General features: G+C 40.6%; 1 protein-coding gene across 1 annotated transcript in view; it reads right to left on the minus strand.

The window, feature by feature from the left end:
* Magt1 (magnesium transporter 1) overlaps nt 1-19,381 on the minus strand; it is a 40,442-nt gene that overhangs the window by 4,729 nt on the left and 16,332 nt on the right. The window contains exons 2-9 of the mRNA XM_031366424.1: nt 18,705-18,874; nt 14,374-14,491; nt 11,420-11,560; nt 10,999-11,139; nt 7,686-7,775; nt 6,807-6,870; nt 4,276-4,350; nt 794-884 (exon numbers count right to left, since the gene is read on the minus strand). Coding sequence (XP_031222284.1) covers nt 794-884; nt 4,276-4,350; nt 6,807-6,870; nt 7,686-7,775; nt 10,999-11,139; nt 11,420-11,560; nt 14,374-14,491; nt 18,705-18,874 — 890 coding nt within the window. The remainder of the gene's footprint in view (nt 1-793; nt 885-4,275; nt 4,351-6,806; nt 6,871-7,685; nt 7,776-10,998; nt 11,140-11,419; nt 11,561-14,373; nt 14,492-18,704; nt 18,875-19,381) is intronic.

The following is a 19,381-nucleotide window of genomic DNA, read 5'->3' on the forward strand; positions in this document are numbered from 1 at the left end:
CACATGAATACAAAAAGAGTATTTTAATAAAAACCACAAACAACAGCTAGGTGGTGGTGCAATGTCTTTTATAGCAGCAGAGGCAGGCAAATCTCTGTGACTCAAGGTCAACTTGGTCTATAAAGCAAGTTCTAGGACAGCCAGAGCTACACAGAGAAACAATGTCTTGAAAAACAAAACAAACAGAACAACCCCCCTCCAAGAAAACGCCTAGCAATTCCATAAAAGAAATTACCAGATAGCTGTGGTGGTGCACATCATTAATACCAGCACTTGGGAGGCGGAGGCAGGCAGATCTCTGTGAGATGGAATTCAGCCTCATCTATATAGTGAGACATTATCTCAAATGAGAGGGGAAGAGGGAGAGAGAACACACAAGACAGGCAGGAGAGGTACATGCCCTTAGTTCCAGCACTTGGGATGCAGAAGCACTGCTGCCAAGTTTAAGGAAGTCTGGGCTACATAATGAGTTCCAAGCCAGTGAGAGCTACATAGTGAGAGCCTATCTCAAAATGCCAACATAGAAAATGTACACTCAAGTACAATGATGTCCACAACACAGTATGATAGGGTATGCCTGTAAGCCCAGAATGCAGGTGATAGAGACAGAAGGATCAGGAGTTCAAGCCTAGTCTGGGGTAGATGAGATCCTGTTGCAAAACCAAAACAAAACAGGAAAACAAGTGGAAACCAGGAGACTTTTCAAAATGAAGGCATAAAAAGGTAAGCAATAAACTATTATAAAACAATACTAACTCTAATTATTGTAAGTATAGGTAAAATAAGAATATACCTGTATGGATAGCCATGGTATTTTGATCGAAAGATAGAGAGCATCCAACTGAAGAATAACACAACAAGTCCAATCCCAGCAATACACATCACTGTGAGGAGAAAAAAAATCATTAGGTCACCCCCCGACAAACCACCTGCACAGTGTAGGCTGAAGACTACAAAAGAGGAAAACATACTAAGAATCAGCTTTCCAACAGATTTAATCCCTACTTGGGGGAAGAGGTTTATCTTGTTAATATAGATTCTGAAAACAAAGGTTAGGAGGAAGAGAGGTGGCCTGGAAGAAAGTAAGGCACATCATAGAGAGTCGCTCCTACCTCATCTCCCCCGACCTTAACACAGCATTTCTCTGTATAGCCCTGGCTGTCCTGGAACTCACTCTGTAGACCAGGCTGGCCTCGAACTCAGAAATCTGCCTGCCTCTGCCTCCCACCACCGCCTGGCTGCTACAGTGTTTTACCACTTAAATTCATACCAGATTGTATTTAGATGGCATTTTCCAAATGAAGAATACTGAAATGGGCAATCTAAATAAATCACGATTGGGCCAGCAAGGTGGTTCAGTAAGAAAAAGTGCTTGCTGCTAAGCCTGACTGAGTTTAATCCCCAGGACCTACATAGTAGGAGAGAGACCTCAACATGCATGCTGTGGTATTCACATACATACATACATACATACATACATACATACATACATACATACATACATACTGTGGTGGTGGTTTCAATAGGTTTGTTACCCATAGACTCATGTGTTTGAATGCTTGGCCCACGGGAAGTGGCAGTATTAGGAGGTGTTGGAATAGGTGTGTCACTGTGAGTAGGCTTTGAGATCTTTTAATGCTCAAGCTCCATCCAGTGTGGAATTAGAGCATCCTCCTGGCTGCCTGCAGAATCAGTCCCTTTTTGCTGCCTATGGATCAAGATGTAGAACTCTCTGCTTCTCCAGTACCATGTCTGTATGCTATCATGCTTCCTGCCATGATGATAATAGACTGAGTCTATGAAACTACATGAGCCCCAAGTAAATGTTGTCTTTATAAGAGTTGCCTCAGTCAAGGTGTCTTTTCACAGCAATGAAACCCTAAGACACATAATACGTATGTACGTACATACATACACATAAAATAATAAAAATACTTTAAAATTATCTGTCAAATCAGAAGTCCAGTATATTCATCTTTTAATGGAAAATAAATATTAGGTATGAATAACTTCACATTTTAACAAAATCCTAGAAATTGTGCTAACAAGTTATACTGTAGGCATCTTTTTGAAACAATAAAAATGTGTATTTGTTTCCTTGAGACAAAGTCTCTCATGTAGCCTGAGGTGGCTTCAAACTCCCTATGAGGCAAAGGATGGCCTTGAACTCCTTAATCCTTCTGCTTCTATTGGCCAAGTACTTCAATTCCAAGTGTGGCACTTTGCACAGCTTCTCTGGCTTTTGAGACAGGGTTTTTAGTACACAGCACAGGGCAGGGTCTCAATTGGTGACAATATTGTCTCAGCCTCTGGAGTGCAGGGATTACAGACTATACCACCACACCCAACAATACGTGCATACTCTAAAGTGTAAAAAGTACATGCTCCCAGGGATCCAAGACCTTGTAATTCTCTTACTCTCTACTTCCCAAGTTTTGGAATTATAGCTGTGTACTGCCACAGTGCACCTGTTTTTTATTTGTTTTGTTTCAAGGTAGGGTCTCTTACAGCCTTGTCTTGCATAGAACTTGCTATGTTTACCAATATGGCCTCAAATATAGGGGGTTGGTCTGAGGCTGCTATGTATTCAAATTCTAAATACTGGTCCCCAAGATCTGGTTGCCCCTGAGGAGACCCTCACATACACCAAGTGATGGAAGCTATGGAACCTTGCTCCCCAGGTTAGTTAATAAAAGGCTGAAGTCTGTGATTGGGTAGTTTATAGAGGTAGATGTGTTTTCAGTTACCTGGCTGGGAGTCCCAGGGAGAGAAGAAAGGATACCCAGGGAGAAGAAGGTTGCCAGAGAGAGGAGATGGACCATGAGCACAGGAGAAACAGCAAGGAACAAGGGATATATGGCTGGGGTGTGGGTTAGACTAGCTTCAAAAGCTGCCTAACCTAGGCTTCCAGCTTGGAAATAAAATGCCTGGATTGTCTTTTATATGGGATAGCTTGAATTTACAACAATTTCTACACATAAACTTCTATCACTATTACTTCTGCCTACCAAGTATTTTTGTTGTGGTTTTTTGAAACAAGGTTTCTCTGTGTAGCCCTGGCTGTCCTGGAACTCACTCTGTAGACCAGGCTGGCCTCTGCCACGCAAGTGCTGGGACTAAAGGTGTTTGCCATCACTCCTTATTTATCTCTGTGTTTAGTTTTTAAAGTGATTCACTTTAAAACACACACACACACACACACACACACACACACACACACACACACACACACACTTTTGTACTGTTGGTGTGTGCCCATTTATGACAAGCAATCGACAATAGAGCTATATTCCCAGGCCTGCTCACAATTTGTTTTTTGTTTCCTTTTGGGATATTGGTGATCAAATCTAGACTCTAGAACATGTTAGGCAAGCACTCTACCACATAGTTAAATGTTCAGTCCTTTTTTTACTTTTTTTTTTCCAGACAGTCTTAACTAAGGTGTAGTCTGGCTGGCTTCCATCTCATTTTATAGACCAATTAGGCCTTAAATTTGTGATCCTCCTACCTTACCCTGCTTGAATGTATGGAATTATGAGTTAATGCTATCAAGTCTGTCTCTCACACATTCAGTTTTTTTTTCTTTCGGTTTTTTGAGACAGGGTCTCTCTGTGTAGCCCTGGCTGTCCTGGAACTCACTCTACAGACCAGGCTGGCCTCGAACTCAGAAATCCACCTGCCTCTGCCTCCCAAGAGCTGGGATTAAAGGCATGTGCCACCACTGCCCGCCTACATCCACCTACATTTTTAAAATGTGTTTACAGATGGGGCTGGAGAAGTGGCTCAGTGGGTAAAATACTTGTCTATCACGAACAATCCTTGGGTTCAGTATCCAGCAAAGCAGACAGGCAAATATAATGGCACTATCTATAATCTTAGTACTTGAAGGTGGAGACAGAAGGATCATAAATTCAAGGTCAGCCTAGGTACATAGCCAGTTTGAAGCTGATCTAAGCTATATAGACCTTGCCTCAAAAAACCCCCAAGATGTTCTTATGAGTGGGAAGAGATGGTGAGCACGGAGGCTTGTAAGTTTCACCTCAGCTTGGCCACATAACAGAGCTTATCTCAAAACAAAAAAAGATCAACAGAACAAAAAATTGGGAAGAAATAGATTATATTAAAATCATTAGTTGTTGTTGGTGGAAAACATAGAAAACTTTTCCTAAAAGTTTTGGTTTCTTTTTTCTATTTTCTATAAAGGGAAAGTGATTAGTTAAGATTCTGTTTTTCTGTAGTAAAGGCAGAATTGAAACATTGTGGCATGTGACTTACTCCTTCGCTTCCCAATATCCATGTCAGAGGTAGCAGCTTCGCATAAAAGCACCACACCTAAGGTAACCCCACCATCTTAGAAAGACTGTTTAAGGAGAAACTCATGTAGCCACAGAAGACAGACCAGTTTCCTATTCCCAGTTTCTCATGAAGAAAATTAAGATCAACTTATAAACCTTCAAGTAGTAGCACAAACAAATACTCTTATGTGCTTACAATATTATTAACTGTAAAGATTTAATTAAAAAGTAAAGTTGAGCTAGGCTTCGTAGCCAGGCCAGCCAAGGGTACTTAAGATCTTGTCTTTAAAACAAAAAACAAAAAAAGAAACTTGTCCCACGTACTTGGTATGGTGGTATGTATCCTTAATGTAAGCACTTGGGAGGCAGAGGCAGGCAGATCTCTGAGAACTCAAAGACACCTTAGTTTATACATACTAAGACCCTGTTTCAAAGAAACAAAATAAACCAACACCCAAACCCCATATTAATCCCCTCAAAAGAATAAAGGGTGAAAATACTTCAGCTTTGTAAAGTAAAATATACTTCCTTTTTTTTTTTATTCGAGACAGGGTTTCTCTGTATAGCCCTGGCTGTCCTGGAACTTACTTTGTAGATCAGGCTGGCCTCGAACTCAGAAATCTGCCTGCCTCTGCCTCCCAAGTGCTGGGATTAAAGGCATGCTCCATCACCTCAGTAAAATATACTTCTAAGAAATCCCACCTATATATAAAATGAGCTTTTTGGACATCACATCTTGAACACAGCAATTTTCTAGCTCCATATACACTATATATATAAAAGGCATGCGCCACCACTGTCCGGCTAGTAAAATATACTTCTAAGAAATCCCACCTATATATAAAATGAGCTTTTTGGACATCACATCTTGAACACAACAATTTTCTAACTCCATATACACTAAAAAAAAAAAAAATACTAAGTAGTTATCACCAACGCCCCTGAAAAGGACATTCTCGAAATTTGCACCATTTAAGACAATAGCAGCCAGGCGGTGGTGATGCACTCATTTAAGCCCAGAACTTGGGAGGCAGAGGCAGGCAGATTTCTGAGTTCGAGGCCAGCCTGGTCTACAGAGTGAGTTCCAGGACAGCCAGGGCTATACAGAGAAACCCTGTCTCAAAAAACAAAAACAAACAAACAAAAACAAAAACAAACAAACAAACAAAAAACAAACAAACAAAAAAACAAAACAAAAACAAACAAACAAACAAGGACAATAGCAACTCACTTTTACATGGAAAATAATCTCAGACATTCAACAATTAAACTTTCGAGCAGAAATTATTACTCAGCTATCCAATTTTGTCATATTCTAATGAAAAAGGAAAATTTCTCCATGTGGAATAACGTTATACTCATTCATTTTGATAACAGCAGCTACATAAATCAAAATGGAAACACTACAGCAAAGAAGCACATCACATGGCTGAATAATAAGCAGTATCAATATTTAAAGAAAAAAGTTTGTTCAAGCAGAAAAGAGATCATCACCTGTACTTTGGGAATACTAGTAATGGTCAAGCATTCCGAGTTAATTATGTACATGATGCACATTGTAAGCTACTGCCTATTAGTATAAGTAAGTGGTACGAGAGAAATAGGTATTCTGATGACTATGTTCACCTCTTTATTACCATCTTGTATTCTCTCTTCAACAGCCTTAAGAATGACTGCCCATGTCCCATGTTTGTAATTAATTTAACTTGTTAGCTTGTAATTAATTTAACTTAGTGTTTACGTGTGTGTGTGTAACATAGGTACACCTGCTTGCACTTGTGTTATAGATGTGTAGAGATCAGAAAACAAGTTGCAGAATTAGTTCTTTTGTCCACTGTGTCAGTCTTGGAGATCTAGCTCAAGTTGTCAAGGTGGCAGGCAGGCACGTACTCTCCAGCCCACTGCTTTTTTCCTCCCCAGCAGTTTCTCTTTTTCTTCCTGCAGTACTTTATATGTAGGTTTTTTTCTGAAGAGTGCCAGGAATTGACCTTGGGGTCTTGTGCATGCTAGCTAGGCCAATGCTATACTACTGAGATATATCTCAGCCCAAACTTCTCTTTTAGCCTATTAAATTAATGCTTCTTTCTTTCTTTCTTTTTTTCTTTTTGTTTTTTGAGACAGGGTTTCTCTGTGTAGCCCTGGCTGTCCTGGAACTCACTCTGTAGACCAGGCTGGCCTTGAACTCAGAAATCCAACTGCCTCAGCTCCCAAGCGCTGGGATTAAAGGTGTGCGCCACCACTACCCAGCCCCTTAGTTCTATTTTAACTTTACTAAAAAGAAATGCTATGCTTCTATTATGTGTAGACTTCCATACATCAGTGAGCTCATCAACCTGGCTTAGTCAGACTTAAGGTATACAGAAGACATCAACAGAATTTCCAAAGGATATTATACCTGCATTAGGATAGAATTAGGATAGCAGCTCCAACCATATGTTGTACAGAGAACATAAGATTGTAAGAAAATGGGCAAATTAAAACGCAACCATAAGACTTTTTGTGAAAGGATACTGAAGAGAAGAACGATGTGGGTTTCAGCTACAAACTGGGCCTGGCTGCTACCATGGATGTAATTCTGTGAGGAGAAGACAAATGCAATCTTTATATTATACACTGAATTGTAGTGTTGTAACCCTAAAATATGAGATGTTAAACCTTAGGACATTATCAATTCACTTTCTCTATGTAAGCATGTAGCTATACTTTGTGAGGTTATTAAAAGCTACTTCTGTATTTATTCACTTATTCTTTCTTTGCATTTGTACTATATACTTCACAAAAAATGTATGAGAAAAACGATATATTTTTTCCTTCCGCTCCTTCTCAGTCGGAAGGCTTAAGATTAATTTATTTTATGTATGTGAGTACAGTGTAGCTGTCTTCAGACACACCAGAAGAGGGCATCAGATCTCACGCTAGATGGTTGTGAACCACCATGTGGTTGCTGGGATTTGAACTCAGGACCTCTGGAAGAGCACTCATTGCTCTTAACTGCTGAGCCATCTCTCCAGCCCCGAGACAAACAACATTTAAGTGTATAAAACTACAAGGTAAAACAATGCAGACATGACAGTAGGGAGCATATTTTTCCAATCACCATGTCTGATAGTACCTAGCACAGTGGCTAGAAACAACAGATAATTAGATACGTGGCTAATTCGCATATTTAGTTTGTGACAGCCATCCTAGTCAAAAGAACTCAATAAATGGAATAAAGAATGTTCCACTTTGGAACACTGTATGCTTTAATTGTAACTGTAAGCTCATTAACAAATATTAAAGAGCCAAAACTCTATCGAGTTGCTGTATATGCCAGCACTGGCCTCACATGGATATTGTCATTCCGTTAACTTTAGTATCCAATGCAAAGAAATTCCAAACTTTCCTTACCACGTGTCCTGTATGGGGATTCTTATGAGCATATGGTGGTCCTCTTATATGGTTCCACATCTGGCCAGATGTCATAGCAAGTACAAAGCACTAGAAAACAAAAATAATGGGATACTCATGGTTTAGCTAGCTCATACTGGTTAGGTTAGTAGGTACATGAAAACACTTATCCATTCAGAAAGCACATGACAGTTTTTCAAATAAATAATTTCTTTATTAAAATTTGTATTTTACCATAAGGATCACACTTCAACATCATTTCTAAAGAAATTTCAGCGGGGCAGTGGTGGCACACGCCTTTAATCTCAGCATTTGGGAGGCAGAGGCAGTTGGACTTTTCAGTTCAAGGCCAGTCTGGTCTACAGAGTGAGTTCCAGGACAGCCAGGGCTACACAGAGAAACCCTGTCTCGAAAAACAAAAAACAAACAAACAAACAAAAAAAATAATAGTTCCAAAATTGAGTACTGGAAATATATCTGAAAAATATTTTCAAAATAACTGTAACTCGGACCTTGAGTGACAGCTCAGTGCTTAAGAACACATGCTACTCTTCCAGGGGACCTGAGTTTGGTTCCCAGGATCCATAATGGGTGCCTTAGAATTGTCTGTAACTCCAGCTTGTAGGGAATCAAATGCCTGTCTGGCCTCTACACATACCTGCACCCATATACATAACCCCCCCACACATAGACTAAAAATAAAATAAAATATGAAAAACCCCTCTACACAGAATCAGTTGCTTGAAACTTTGGAAATGCTAATAATAGGAGGGAGATAAACCCATTTTTTTTCAAGGCAGAGTTTCTCTGTGTAGCCCTGGCTCTTCTGGACCTCAATCTGTAGAACATGCTGGCCTTCAACTCAGAAATCCGCCTGCCTCTGCCTCCCAAGTGCTAGGATTAAAGGTGTGTACCACCACCGCCTGGCAAGATAAACCCATTTTAAGACAGAAAATAAAAATATACAAAATACATAGTTAAATGCTTTCCTTTATAAGAGTTGCCATGGTCATGATGTCTCTTCACAGCAATAAAACACTAGAACAGACTCCATAAGCTCTCACGTTTGAATGGTTGGTACACAATTAGTAGAACTGTTTGGGTCAGATTTTGAGGTGTGGCCTTTTGGAAGGAAGTGCTTTGAGGTCTCAAAAGATTTGTGCCATTCCCAGTGTTCTTACTGCCTCCTGACTGGATTGAGACGTATGCTCTCAGCTATTTCTTCACTCCACCACTGTGAACACTTACTCTCTGAAGCTAAGCCAAATTAAATGCTTTCGTTTATAAAGTTGCCTTGGTCAGAGTGTATTACCACAGCAATAGAAAAGCAATAGAGACAATGACCTAAGTTCAGTTCCCAGAATCCATATAAAAAAGCTAAGGGCATGTGGCCGGAGAGAAGGCTCAACAGTTAAGAGTAAAAGACTGAATTTGAGGCCAGCATTGTCTACAAAGTGAGTTCCAGGATAGCCAGGACCGCTGCACAGAGAAACCCTGTCTCTGGGGGAAAAAGGTAGAGAGCAAAAAAGAATGACTCTAAATATTCTCCTCTGGTCTATGCATGTGCAGTTATAAGCATATACTCTCTCGTTCACACCCACACACAAACACACACACCCCACAGCAAAAAAGCTAAGGCTACTTTTCACATAGATGAAAGCTTACAGAAGCTAAGAGAATATTCTGGGTGCACTAGTATGACTAGTATGTGCTTATAATCTCAGAAGTAAGGAGGTAGAGACAGGAGGCTGTCTGGGGATCACTGTGTAACAGTCAACCCAAATTAGTTAATTCCCCGTTCAGAGGGAGACCCTGAGGAAGATTCCCAATGTCAACTTGTGGCCTCACACATGAAATAAATAAATAAACAAACAAACAGAGAGAGGGGGGGGAGAAAGAGGGAGGGAGAGGGAGAGAGGGAGAGAGAGAGAAAAGAGTGAGGCAGGGAGGGAGGGAAAAGAAAATAGATTTCAGGAAAGTACAAATCAAAACAACACTGAGACCCCACCTTATTATACCTGTCATAATGGCCAAGAACAAAGACAAAAGAGACAAAACTCATGCTGGAGACGATGGGGAGCACAGGGAACACAGAAAACACACTTCCATTGCTGGTGGGAGTGCAAGCTTCTACAACCACTTTGGAAATCAATACAGTGGTTCCCTAGAAAGCTGGGTCTCAATCTACCTCAAAACCCAGCTATACCACTCCTGAGCATATACCCAGAAGATGCTCCAACATGTAATAAGGACACATGCTCCACTATGTTCACAGCAGCCTTATTTATAATAGCCAGAAACTGGAAACAACCCAGATGTCCCTCAACAGAAGAATGGATACAGAAATTGTGGTACATTTACACAATGGAGTACTACTCAGCTATTAAAAAAATGACTTCATGAAATTCTTAGGGAAATGAATGGATCTGGAGAATATCATCCTGAGTGAGGTAACCCAATCACAAAAGAACTTACATGGTATGCACTCTCTGATAAGTGGATATTAGCCCAGAAGATCGTAATACACAAAGTACAAACCACAAACCATAAGAAACTCAAGAAGAAGGAAGACCAAAGTGTGGATACTTCAGCCCTACTTAGAAGGGGGAACAAAATACTCACAGGAGGAAATATAGAGACAAAGTGTAGAACAGAGGCTGAAGGAAAGGCCACCCAGAGAGTGTCCCACCTGGGGATTCATCCCATATACAGTCACCAAACCCAGACACTATTGTGGATGCCACTAAGTGCATGCTGATGGGAGGCTGATATAGCTGTCTCCTGAGAGGCTCTGACAGAGCCTGACAAATACAGAGGTGGATGCTCCCAGCCAACCATTGGACTGAGTGGGATGTCTCTAATAGAGGAGTTAGAGAAAGGACAGAAGGAGTTGAAGCAGTTTGTAACCCCATAGGAAGAACAACAATATCAACCAACCAGACCCCTCAGAGCTCCCAGGAACTAAGCTATCAACAAAGGAGTACACATGGCTCCAGAGGCATATGTAGCAGAGGATGGCCTTGTCATGCACCAATGGAAGGAGAGGTTCTTGGTCCTATGAAGACTCAATAGATGCCCCAGTGTAGGGGAATCGAGGCCAGGGAGGTATAAGTGGGTGGGTGGGTGGAGGAACACCCTGATAGAAGCGGGGTGGGGGGAGAGGAGAGGATGGGATGGGGGTTTCTGGGAGGGGGTTAACCAGGAAAGGAGATAACATTTGAAATGTAAATAAAAAAAATCCAAAAAAAAAAACCCCAAAAAGAAAACTTATTAGTTTCTTTTTTGATCAATTTTTCTTCTTCAATTTACTTACCAAGGCTGCAAAAGCCCATCCAGTTTTATTAAAGATGAATTCCATATTGCTTCTTCGCAGATACACAAGTCCAGCAATAACAGCCAGAAGCATTCCCAACATTAGGGGTCCAGCATAACTTGGAGGTCTAATTACTCTAATCTAATGGGGAGGATATAGAAAAACATGTTAAAGTATAAAATGTATTTATTTTGTAATTAATAATAGTGAAATGAAAGTAGACAAAATGTAATTTCAGGGAAAAATACCTCTTTTCTCTATTTTACTCCAATCAAACAGTCTGAAGTATATCCTAGAAATAACATCTAAGAATTGCCAAATTATTCTATCTCAATGATATGAAGACAAGACTAGCTATGATCCCCAGGTAAGATTCAAAGACAATGAAAAAAATCACATTCTGTAAAGCAGGGAGACTTACGTTGACATCAGTTCTGTCTGCAATCCACCGAGCAATCTGTTCAGCTGAAAACCCTCGCACCTGCAACTCGTATGTATCAGCCCTTTTGGGTTTTCCTTTCGGAGGAAAGTTGATGAAAGTTGGAGCTGAATTCATGTTTAGCTGAATAAAGAGTAGTCCATGGAAACATAAGTTACCAAGAAAATAATCTTTTTTTTTGTATCAAAAACAATCTCACAGCATTTACTGTTACCTAATGATAATGTGCCACAAGAATAAGATGCATAAATGTAGCTCCCAGCAGAAGACATCTTTAAAAACCCTGAACTGCCTTCTCAACTTCTCCCATGCTGGACCATTGCTAGGTGGAAACACTTTAGAGCAAAGTAGTATTATCTCCTTTTAGCATGATCTGACCCAGTTGTTTTCTTGACTTTGTTTTAGAATGAACCTCTTCTGCATCATCTCATCCAAGATTCACATACTCAGAAAAGCCAATGATACAACCTTCTATCCGCACATTCACTTGCTCATACAGGCACACTTGAATTTGTGATCTATTTTGCAAATATCTGAAGATGAGGTTCTGTGCCACAGCAATCAACCCCAAAGCCAGGGCAGGCTACACAAGCAAGCACTAGTGACCACCTGGAGCATGTACTCCAGACGTCCTAGAAACTCTAAAGACACTCCCTTCCTACTGCCCTCCTTTCTTGAAACTCTCCCGATGACCCACATCCTCCTCTATTCTGCTGAGCCTGCTTTCATTCTGTACCGCATGCCCGGCATGTCTGTGCCCGGCCTGTCTCCAAGAAAATAATCTTAGTGGCAAAAAATAATTTTAAAATTTAGGCCTTTTTTGAGACAGGCTTTTGCTGAGCCATCCAGGATAGCCTTGAACTTGCAATAATCCTCCTGTGTGTGCTTCCTAAATGCTAGGATTAAAAGCATGTACCACCATGCCTGATAGAAATTTAGGCTTTCACAGACAGGAAGATCATAATTATACAGCTGAAATGATTTGTCTAAGGAGAGTTATGAAGCATGCTTTCAAACACGAGGCTACCTGCAATAATCACACCTTTTCCATACCAGTTATTTTAGATTGTTTATATACTCTATAAAAATATAAGCATACATTCATGACACCTAAAAGTATCTTATATAGCTATAACAAGCTCATGATACTAACATGGGAAGAGTCCAGGTTAAAGGACTATTTGAGCAATACACTGAGTTCACACAAGCTTAGAGAACTTAGAGAGACCCCGTCTTAAAACAAAGAAAAAACAGGCATGGGGTCATACACCTTTAATCCCAGCACTGGGGAAGCAGAGGCAGGCAGATCTTTGTGAGTTGGAAGTCATCCTGGTCTACAGAGTGAGTTCCAGCACAGCCACCTCCCAAATGCTGGGAGTTTACACACAAATTCCTGTGACTGGCCTGTTCTTTATATATTTACAGTATGTATAACTGGGAATTCCTGAAGGACAACAACACTCCCTCCCCTAAATAAGATAATTATACGGAAGATAAGGCTACATTTTGGAGCACAAGTGATCTCGGGGAACCAGATTAACCTTATTAAGCTATGTTGACTTTGGATTGACCATCTTGATGAACCAGAACTGAGACAATGATTAGACAAATAGCCTTAGCTTGGCTGTTTAATTATACATACTTCCTTCTCCTGCCCCACTTCTTCTGGTTAAACTACTACCATGTAAAGGGTGTCACTGATCACATATTTCCCCACAAATATGTGAACAAATTCCTCTGTTTCACACACATACACACGCGTGCATGCACACACACACACATGAATGTGTGTATGTATATATGTATGTACGTATGTATATATGTATAAATTATTAGGTAGGGTGATGAACACCTATAATCTCAACACTTAGGAGATGGAGGATTAGAAGTTTGTAAGAAGATCGGTAGTGGCACATGCCTTTAATCCCAGCACTTGGGAGGCAGAGGCAGGTGGATTTCTGAGTTCGAGGCCAGCCTGGTCTACAAAGTCAGTTACAGGACAGCCAGGGCTATAAAGAGAAACTCTGTCTCAAAAAAACAACAAAAAAAAGGAAGTTTGTAAGCAGTCTATGCTACACTATAGACTATGTCACACACAACAAACTTAAAACTGTGTGAATATTACTTGTTTACTGCCCAATTTCTGTACTCTAGTTAGGCTCGCATGGGTTATTACTGTTTTAACTTAGGCATATTTTAGGGCTGGAGAGATGGCTTAGCAGTTAAGAGCACTGACTGCTCTTACAGAGGTCCTAAGCTCAATTCCCAGCAACTACATGGTGGCTCACAACCATCTGTAATGGGATCCAATACCCTCTTCTGGTGTGTCTGAAGACAGTGACAGTGTGTTTATATAAATAAGATAAATCTTTAAAAAAATTAGGCATATTTTGCTTTTAGTTCATTATTTAGCTCTTACATTAACATATTCCTATTTTACTTCTTTTTTTGTTTTGTTTTGTTTTGTTTGTTTTATTTTTCGAGACAGGATTTCTCTGTGTAGCTCTGGCTATCCTGGAACTCACTCTGTAGACCAGGCTGGCCTCGAACTCAGAAATCCACCTACCTCTGCCTCCCAAGTGCTGGGATTAAAGGCGTGCACCACCACCGCCCAGATCCTATTTTACTTCTTAAAAAATATTTTTAGACTTATTTTATATGTATGAGTATTTTGTCTGCATGCATGTTTCTGCACTATATGTATGCCTAGTGCCCCTGGAAGCTAGAAAAAGGAATCTAACCCCCTGGAACTGGAGTTATGGATGGTTAGAGTCAGTGCTGGGAACTAAACTTGAGTCCTCTGCTAGAGGAACAAGAGCTCTTAACCAAGTAGCCATCTCTCTAGCCCTACTAGTTAATTTTTTGGAATCATTAAAAATATATTTTGCTTTATCTGTACTTTATTCCTGCATAAAAGAAGAAACCAAACACCTTACCATTTGAAAGACATCAGAGCCTTCATCAAAATCCACCATGGCAAAAAATATTCTGTTGGTAAATGCACTGGAGTATCGCCAAGAATTTGCCAGAATCTGGAATTCTTCATCAGCTTGCCTGAAGTCAATCAGATTGGTGGGGGGAAACATATGAAACAATTTTAAAAACCAACCCAGCTTATCAGCAGTAAAACAAAGCCTAATTTTGTTTTTGTTTTTTGAGACAGGGTTTCTCTGTATAGCCCTGGCTGTCCTGGAACTCACTCTGTAGAACAGGCTGGCCTCAAACTCAGAAATCCACCTGCCTCTGCCTCCCAAGTGCTAGGATTAAAGGGGTATGCCACTACTGCCTGGCAAATAAAACCTAATTAAGTAACAGCAAATTTTAATGAAAGAAATATTAAAAATGATTGGCAAATAAATCAAGTATAGCTGATAAGTTTAGAATAGACTTTAAGAGAAGCCCCCCCCTATATCTAAGTGTTGGATATCTCACCAGGAATTGGTAATTGCATGATTCTGTTTCAGACTTTACACTTGATTTTGTAATCCCAAAACCTCTTTAAAAACTTTTTTTCCCCCAAGACAGGGCTTCTCTTCGCAGCCCTGGCTGTCCTGGCACAACCTCTGTAGACCAGGCTGGCCTCTGCCTCCTGAGTGCCTGGCTCCAAGACATTTTTGGTGGTCACTGAAGAAAATCCAGCTAATAAGTTGTGGGGACTTTCCTATCTTTAGTGGTTTTTATTTATTTATATACGTGTGTCTCTGTGTGGGTATATGCATGTGAGTACCAATGACCATTGAGGCCAGCGGCATCAGATCTACCTGGAGCTCGTTACAGATAGGTTATGAACTGTCCAACATGGATTCTTGGAAGTGAACTCAGCAAGAGCAGTAATGGGCTCTTAAATTTCTCTAGCCTATGTTTTTAAAACAGAATCTGGCTATGGTGCTCAGCCTGGACTCAAAGTACTGGTCTCAAATACTTCTTCGGCCTGTGAGTACTCGGCAGGAAGGATTGTGAGCATACATGACTATACCCAGGGTCTACACATTGTTTGGTTTTGGTCCTGGGGATTGAATGGAGTCCCACACAGTAAAGGCAAGGACTCTAACACTAATCTATACCCCCCACTCTTAATACTTTTGGGGCCCTAAATTATCAGACAAAGAAGATCTAACAGCCTACCTTAAAAATCTAATGTAGCCAGAGAGAGAGAGATACTGGCGCAGGCCTTAAGACCAGAACTCAGAAGGCAAAGATGGGAGGACTGCCAAAGGAAAAATCCTGTCTGCTGTTATATAGCAAGACTCAGAACAGCCAAGGGCTATAGAGTGAGACTCTGTCTCAAAAATCTTAAAAATTAAATAAACTCAGGAGGCTGGAGCGCCGACTCAGTCAGGTCAGTAAAATGCTTGCCCCGAAAGCATGAAGAACATGAGCTTACTTTCCAGATGCCATATTAAAAGAAGGCAAGGGTGGTGGTGTACACTTGGAATCGCAGCACTTGGGAGGCAGAGACGAGGATCCCCTGGGCTGGGTGGATAGCTACCCTAGCCTAATCAGTGTGCTCCAGTGTCTCAAAGGAGGTAGACAGCATTTCTGAAGATGATACCAAAGACTGTCTTATGGCCTCTACACTGAGGCACACACATGTACCTGCAGATTTATGAGCACCGCCCCCAGAGAGAGAGAGAGAGAGAGAAAGAGAGAGAGAGAGAGAGAGAGAGAGAGAGAGAGAGAGAGAGAGAGAGAAGCACAGATGATAGTTGGTAAGTAAAAATACAATCAGATGAATCATTAGAATGAAAGATAAGAAAACTCTAGAGACTTGAGTTAAACCTTGAGCTATCCTTTAGTTTTTGATTTTTACTATATGCTTTCATTTTGAAGACTGGCTAATTTATACATTTCCTTATGTATATGTCTTTATCATATTTTTTAATCCTTTAAAAGTAACATAAACCATTAACTTATACCAATTTAACAAAGGAGGTTTTGGGGTTCTAGTGTTGTTGTTTTATTTTTTAATCATTATTCCGCTAGAAAACCTTTTCTTTATTCATGAAATATGTATTATCCTCTTCTGTTTATGTGTGTATTTTAGTGCTGGTGATTAAATCTTGAGCTTATTTCTCTGTTTTTGTTTGTTTTTTTCAAGACAGGGTTTCTCTGTGTAGCCCTGGCTGTCCTGGAACTCACTCTGTAGAATAGGCTGGCTTCTAACTCAGAAATCCACCTGCCTCTGCCTCCCAAGTGTTGGAATTAAAGGTGTGTGCCACCACTGCCTGGCATCCTAGAGCCTATTTCAATTTGTCATTCACTAATCTATTCCCTATCCATATTTTATAAATTTTGTTCAGTATCCCATTCTTCAAAAATATTTTTGAGCGTCTAAGGAAGAACTGAGTGGTATACACATCAACTAAAGGGCCACAATGAAAAAATTTCCAGCATAAATATTCACACCTGGCATTGTCTACCACAGTCCTGATGAAAAACTATTTGGAGAGAAGGGTGTGGTTGTGCCACGACATGATGGTGGCATGCAGCCAAATAGTCTGCAGTCCAATGGCACTCTAACACTTCAGCAAATATTTTTTTTAGCGGACACACATAGTTAAAAGAATCCGCTATGTCTTCTCTCTTACTTCCCTTTATACCTCCTCTTCTAAACATTTCATAAGGGCTGATGTTGGAGAGATGCTCAGTGATTAAGGGTACTGTTTGCTGTTCTAGAGGATCTGGGTTCAATTCCTAGCATTCACATGGAGGTTCACATCTGCCTGTAACTCCAGTTCCAGGAGACCTGATACCCTCTTTGTGGGCCCTTCATTCAAGTGGTACACAGACATACACACAGGCAAAACACTCATACGCATGCAGTGTTTTTAAAATTACATGTAAAGGGCTAGAGAGGTGACTCAGCTCTTAAGAGCATATACTGCTCTGGCAGAAGATCTGAGTTTGGTTGTAGCACTCCCATCACACAAGCTCATAATCACCTGTAATGGATGCATCTGACCTTTGTCGGCACCTATATTCACATGCCAACTCCTCTGAGCAAACTCATTAGCCTTTGAAAAAATGTTTACACTATTTCATTTAAGTCTCTTCTCCTCTCCACATATACATAATTAAGATGGGAACTAAGGGGCTGGAAAGATGGCTCAGCAATTAAGAGAATGTACTGCTCTTGCAGAGGACCTAAGTTCATTTCTCATCAGGTAGCTCTCAACCACCTATAACTCCAGCTCTAGGGGCATCAAATGGCTCTGGCCTCTGAGGGAGCCTGCATTCATGTGTACATCCTTCCACACAGATACACATCATCAAAAAATGTTTAAACAATAAAAATGAAGTTGAGCATGGTGGCACACAGCTTTAACCCTATTGCTTGGGAGGCAGAGGCAGGTGGATCTCTGTGAGTTCGTTGATAGCATGGCCTACATATCAACTTCCAGGACAATCAGAAATAGTACAAAAATCCCCTTTCAAGGGCTGCTGAGTAGGTTCAGGAGGTAAAGGATTTTGCCACTAAGCCTCATGATCTGAGTTCAATCCCTGGGACCCATATAGTGGAGGGAGCCAACCAACTTCCACAGCTGCCTGTCCTCTATAAACACTCCTGTGCATGCCACACACGCACATGCATAACGAACACAAAACAAACTTTAACTCTGCTTCAAAAATATATAAAAAAAAAAATCACCATAGGAAAAAAAGTATGAAACTGCAAAACACTTATAAAACCTTTCTTTTGGAGTACTGGGGGTTAAACCCAGGAGTTTTTCTATTGCTTTACCCTGATATTCCTGAGCTACATTGCCAGCCTGAAAGTACTCCTAACATTGGGCTGGAGAGGCTCAGCGAGCGGGTGAACTTACTTGCTTTGTGTAAGCTTGCTGACCTGTATTCTATCCTTGGAATCTATGGTGGAAGGACAGAAATGATTCCTGAGAGTTGTTCTCTGACCTCCACATGTGCATAATAGCACACACGCATCCACTCACGGGTGCCTGTACACACATGTAGTGATAAAAAATGAGCTCAATGCAACTAGGATAGTGCTATATAAATTGCTTACCAATTCAAATGGTGGTTGATTTTTAAATAATCCATGAAAGCTACAATGTTGTATACATTCTCTATCAATATGTGCAACCAAGAATGATTATGAAACTGTAGTATTGTTATTATATACCTCCTGAGTAAGGTATATACTTTACTATTAACAAACCTGCTACACAGTTTTGGTTCTTCTGAGATAGAAAAAGAGTTAAAAACCATTTAAGTTATTTCATTTCAAAGTAGAGATGAAAGCTCATACTTGCAAACGACACACTGTCTATGAAGTTGGAGAGCAGTAAACATGACAATGACTGAGTAATTTCTTGGTGGAGCTTTAACAAGGCGACGGAACTTGTCTCCATTCATTCTTATTACAGGTCTTTTATTGGTCCATTCCATCAGCTGACTAACCTTCTCAGATAACACCATCTACAAAAGACAAAATGGGAATTTTGTGAATACATTCAACTTGGCATATAAGGTTCATTTAGCAGGTCTTGTTTCTAATTACAGTTACCCAGGAAGTTGAAGTAAGAGGATCTCCTGAGCCCAACAGCTGAATACCAGTTTGGGCAACACAGTAAGACCCCAATTCTACATATCAAGAACAAAACACCACAAAGAGGTGTGCAGGCATAGTCTATTACCCCAGCACTTAGCAGGTGGAGGCAAGTTCTTAAGTTTGAAGCCACTCTAGGGTTCCTACCGAAACAATATCTAAAACAACAACAATAATAGCTGGGCATGGTAGTACATGCCTGTATTCTTAGCACCTGGGAGCAGAGATAGGTGGATCTCTGAGTTTTGGGCTAGCCTGGTCTACATATAGGGTCCTAGAGCAACCTACATAGTGAGATACTTTGTTTCAAAAGGAAGTGTTGTAGCTGGGCAGTGGTGGCGCACGCCTTTAATCCCAACACTTGGGAGGCAGAGGCA

Source organism: Mastomys coucha, chromosome X (genome assembly GCF_008632895.1).
Source record: "Mastomys coucha isolate ucsf_1 chromosome X, UCSF_Mcou_1, whole genome shotgun sequence".
NCBI lineage: Eukaryota > Metazoa > Chordata > Mammalia > Rodentia > Muridae > Mastomys > Mastomys coucha.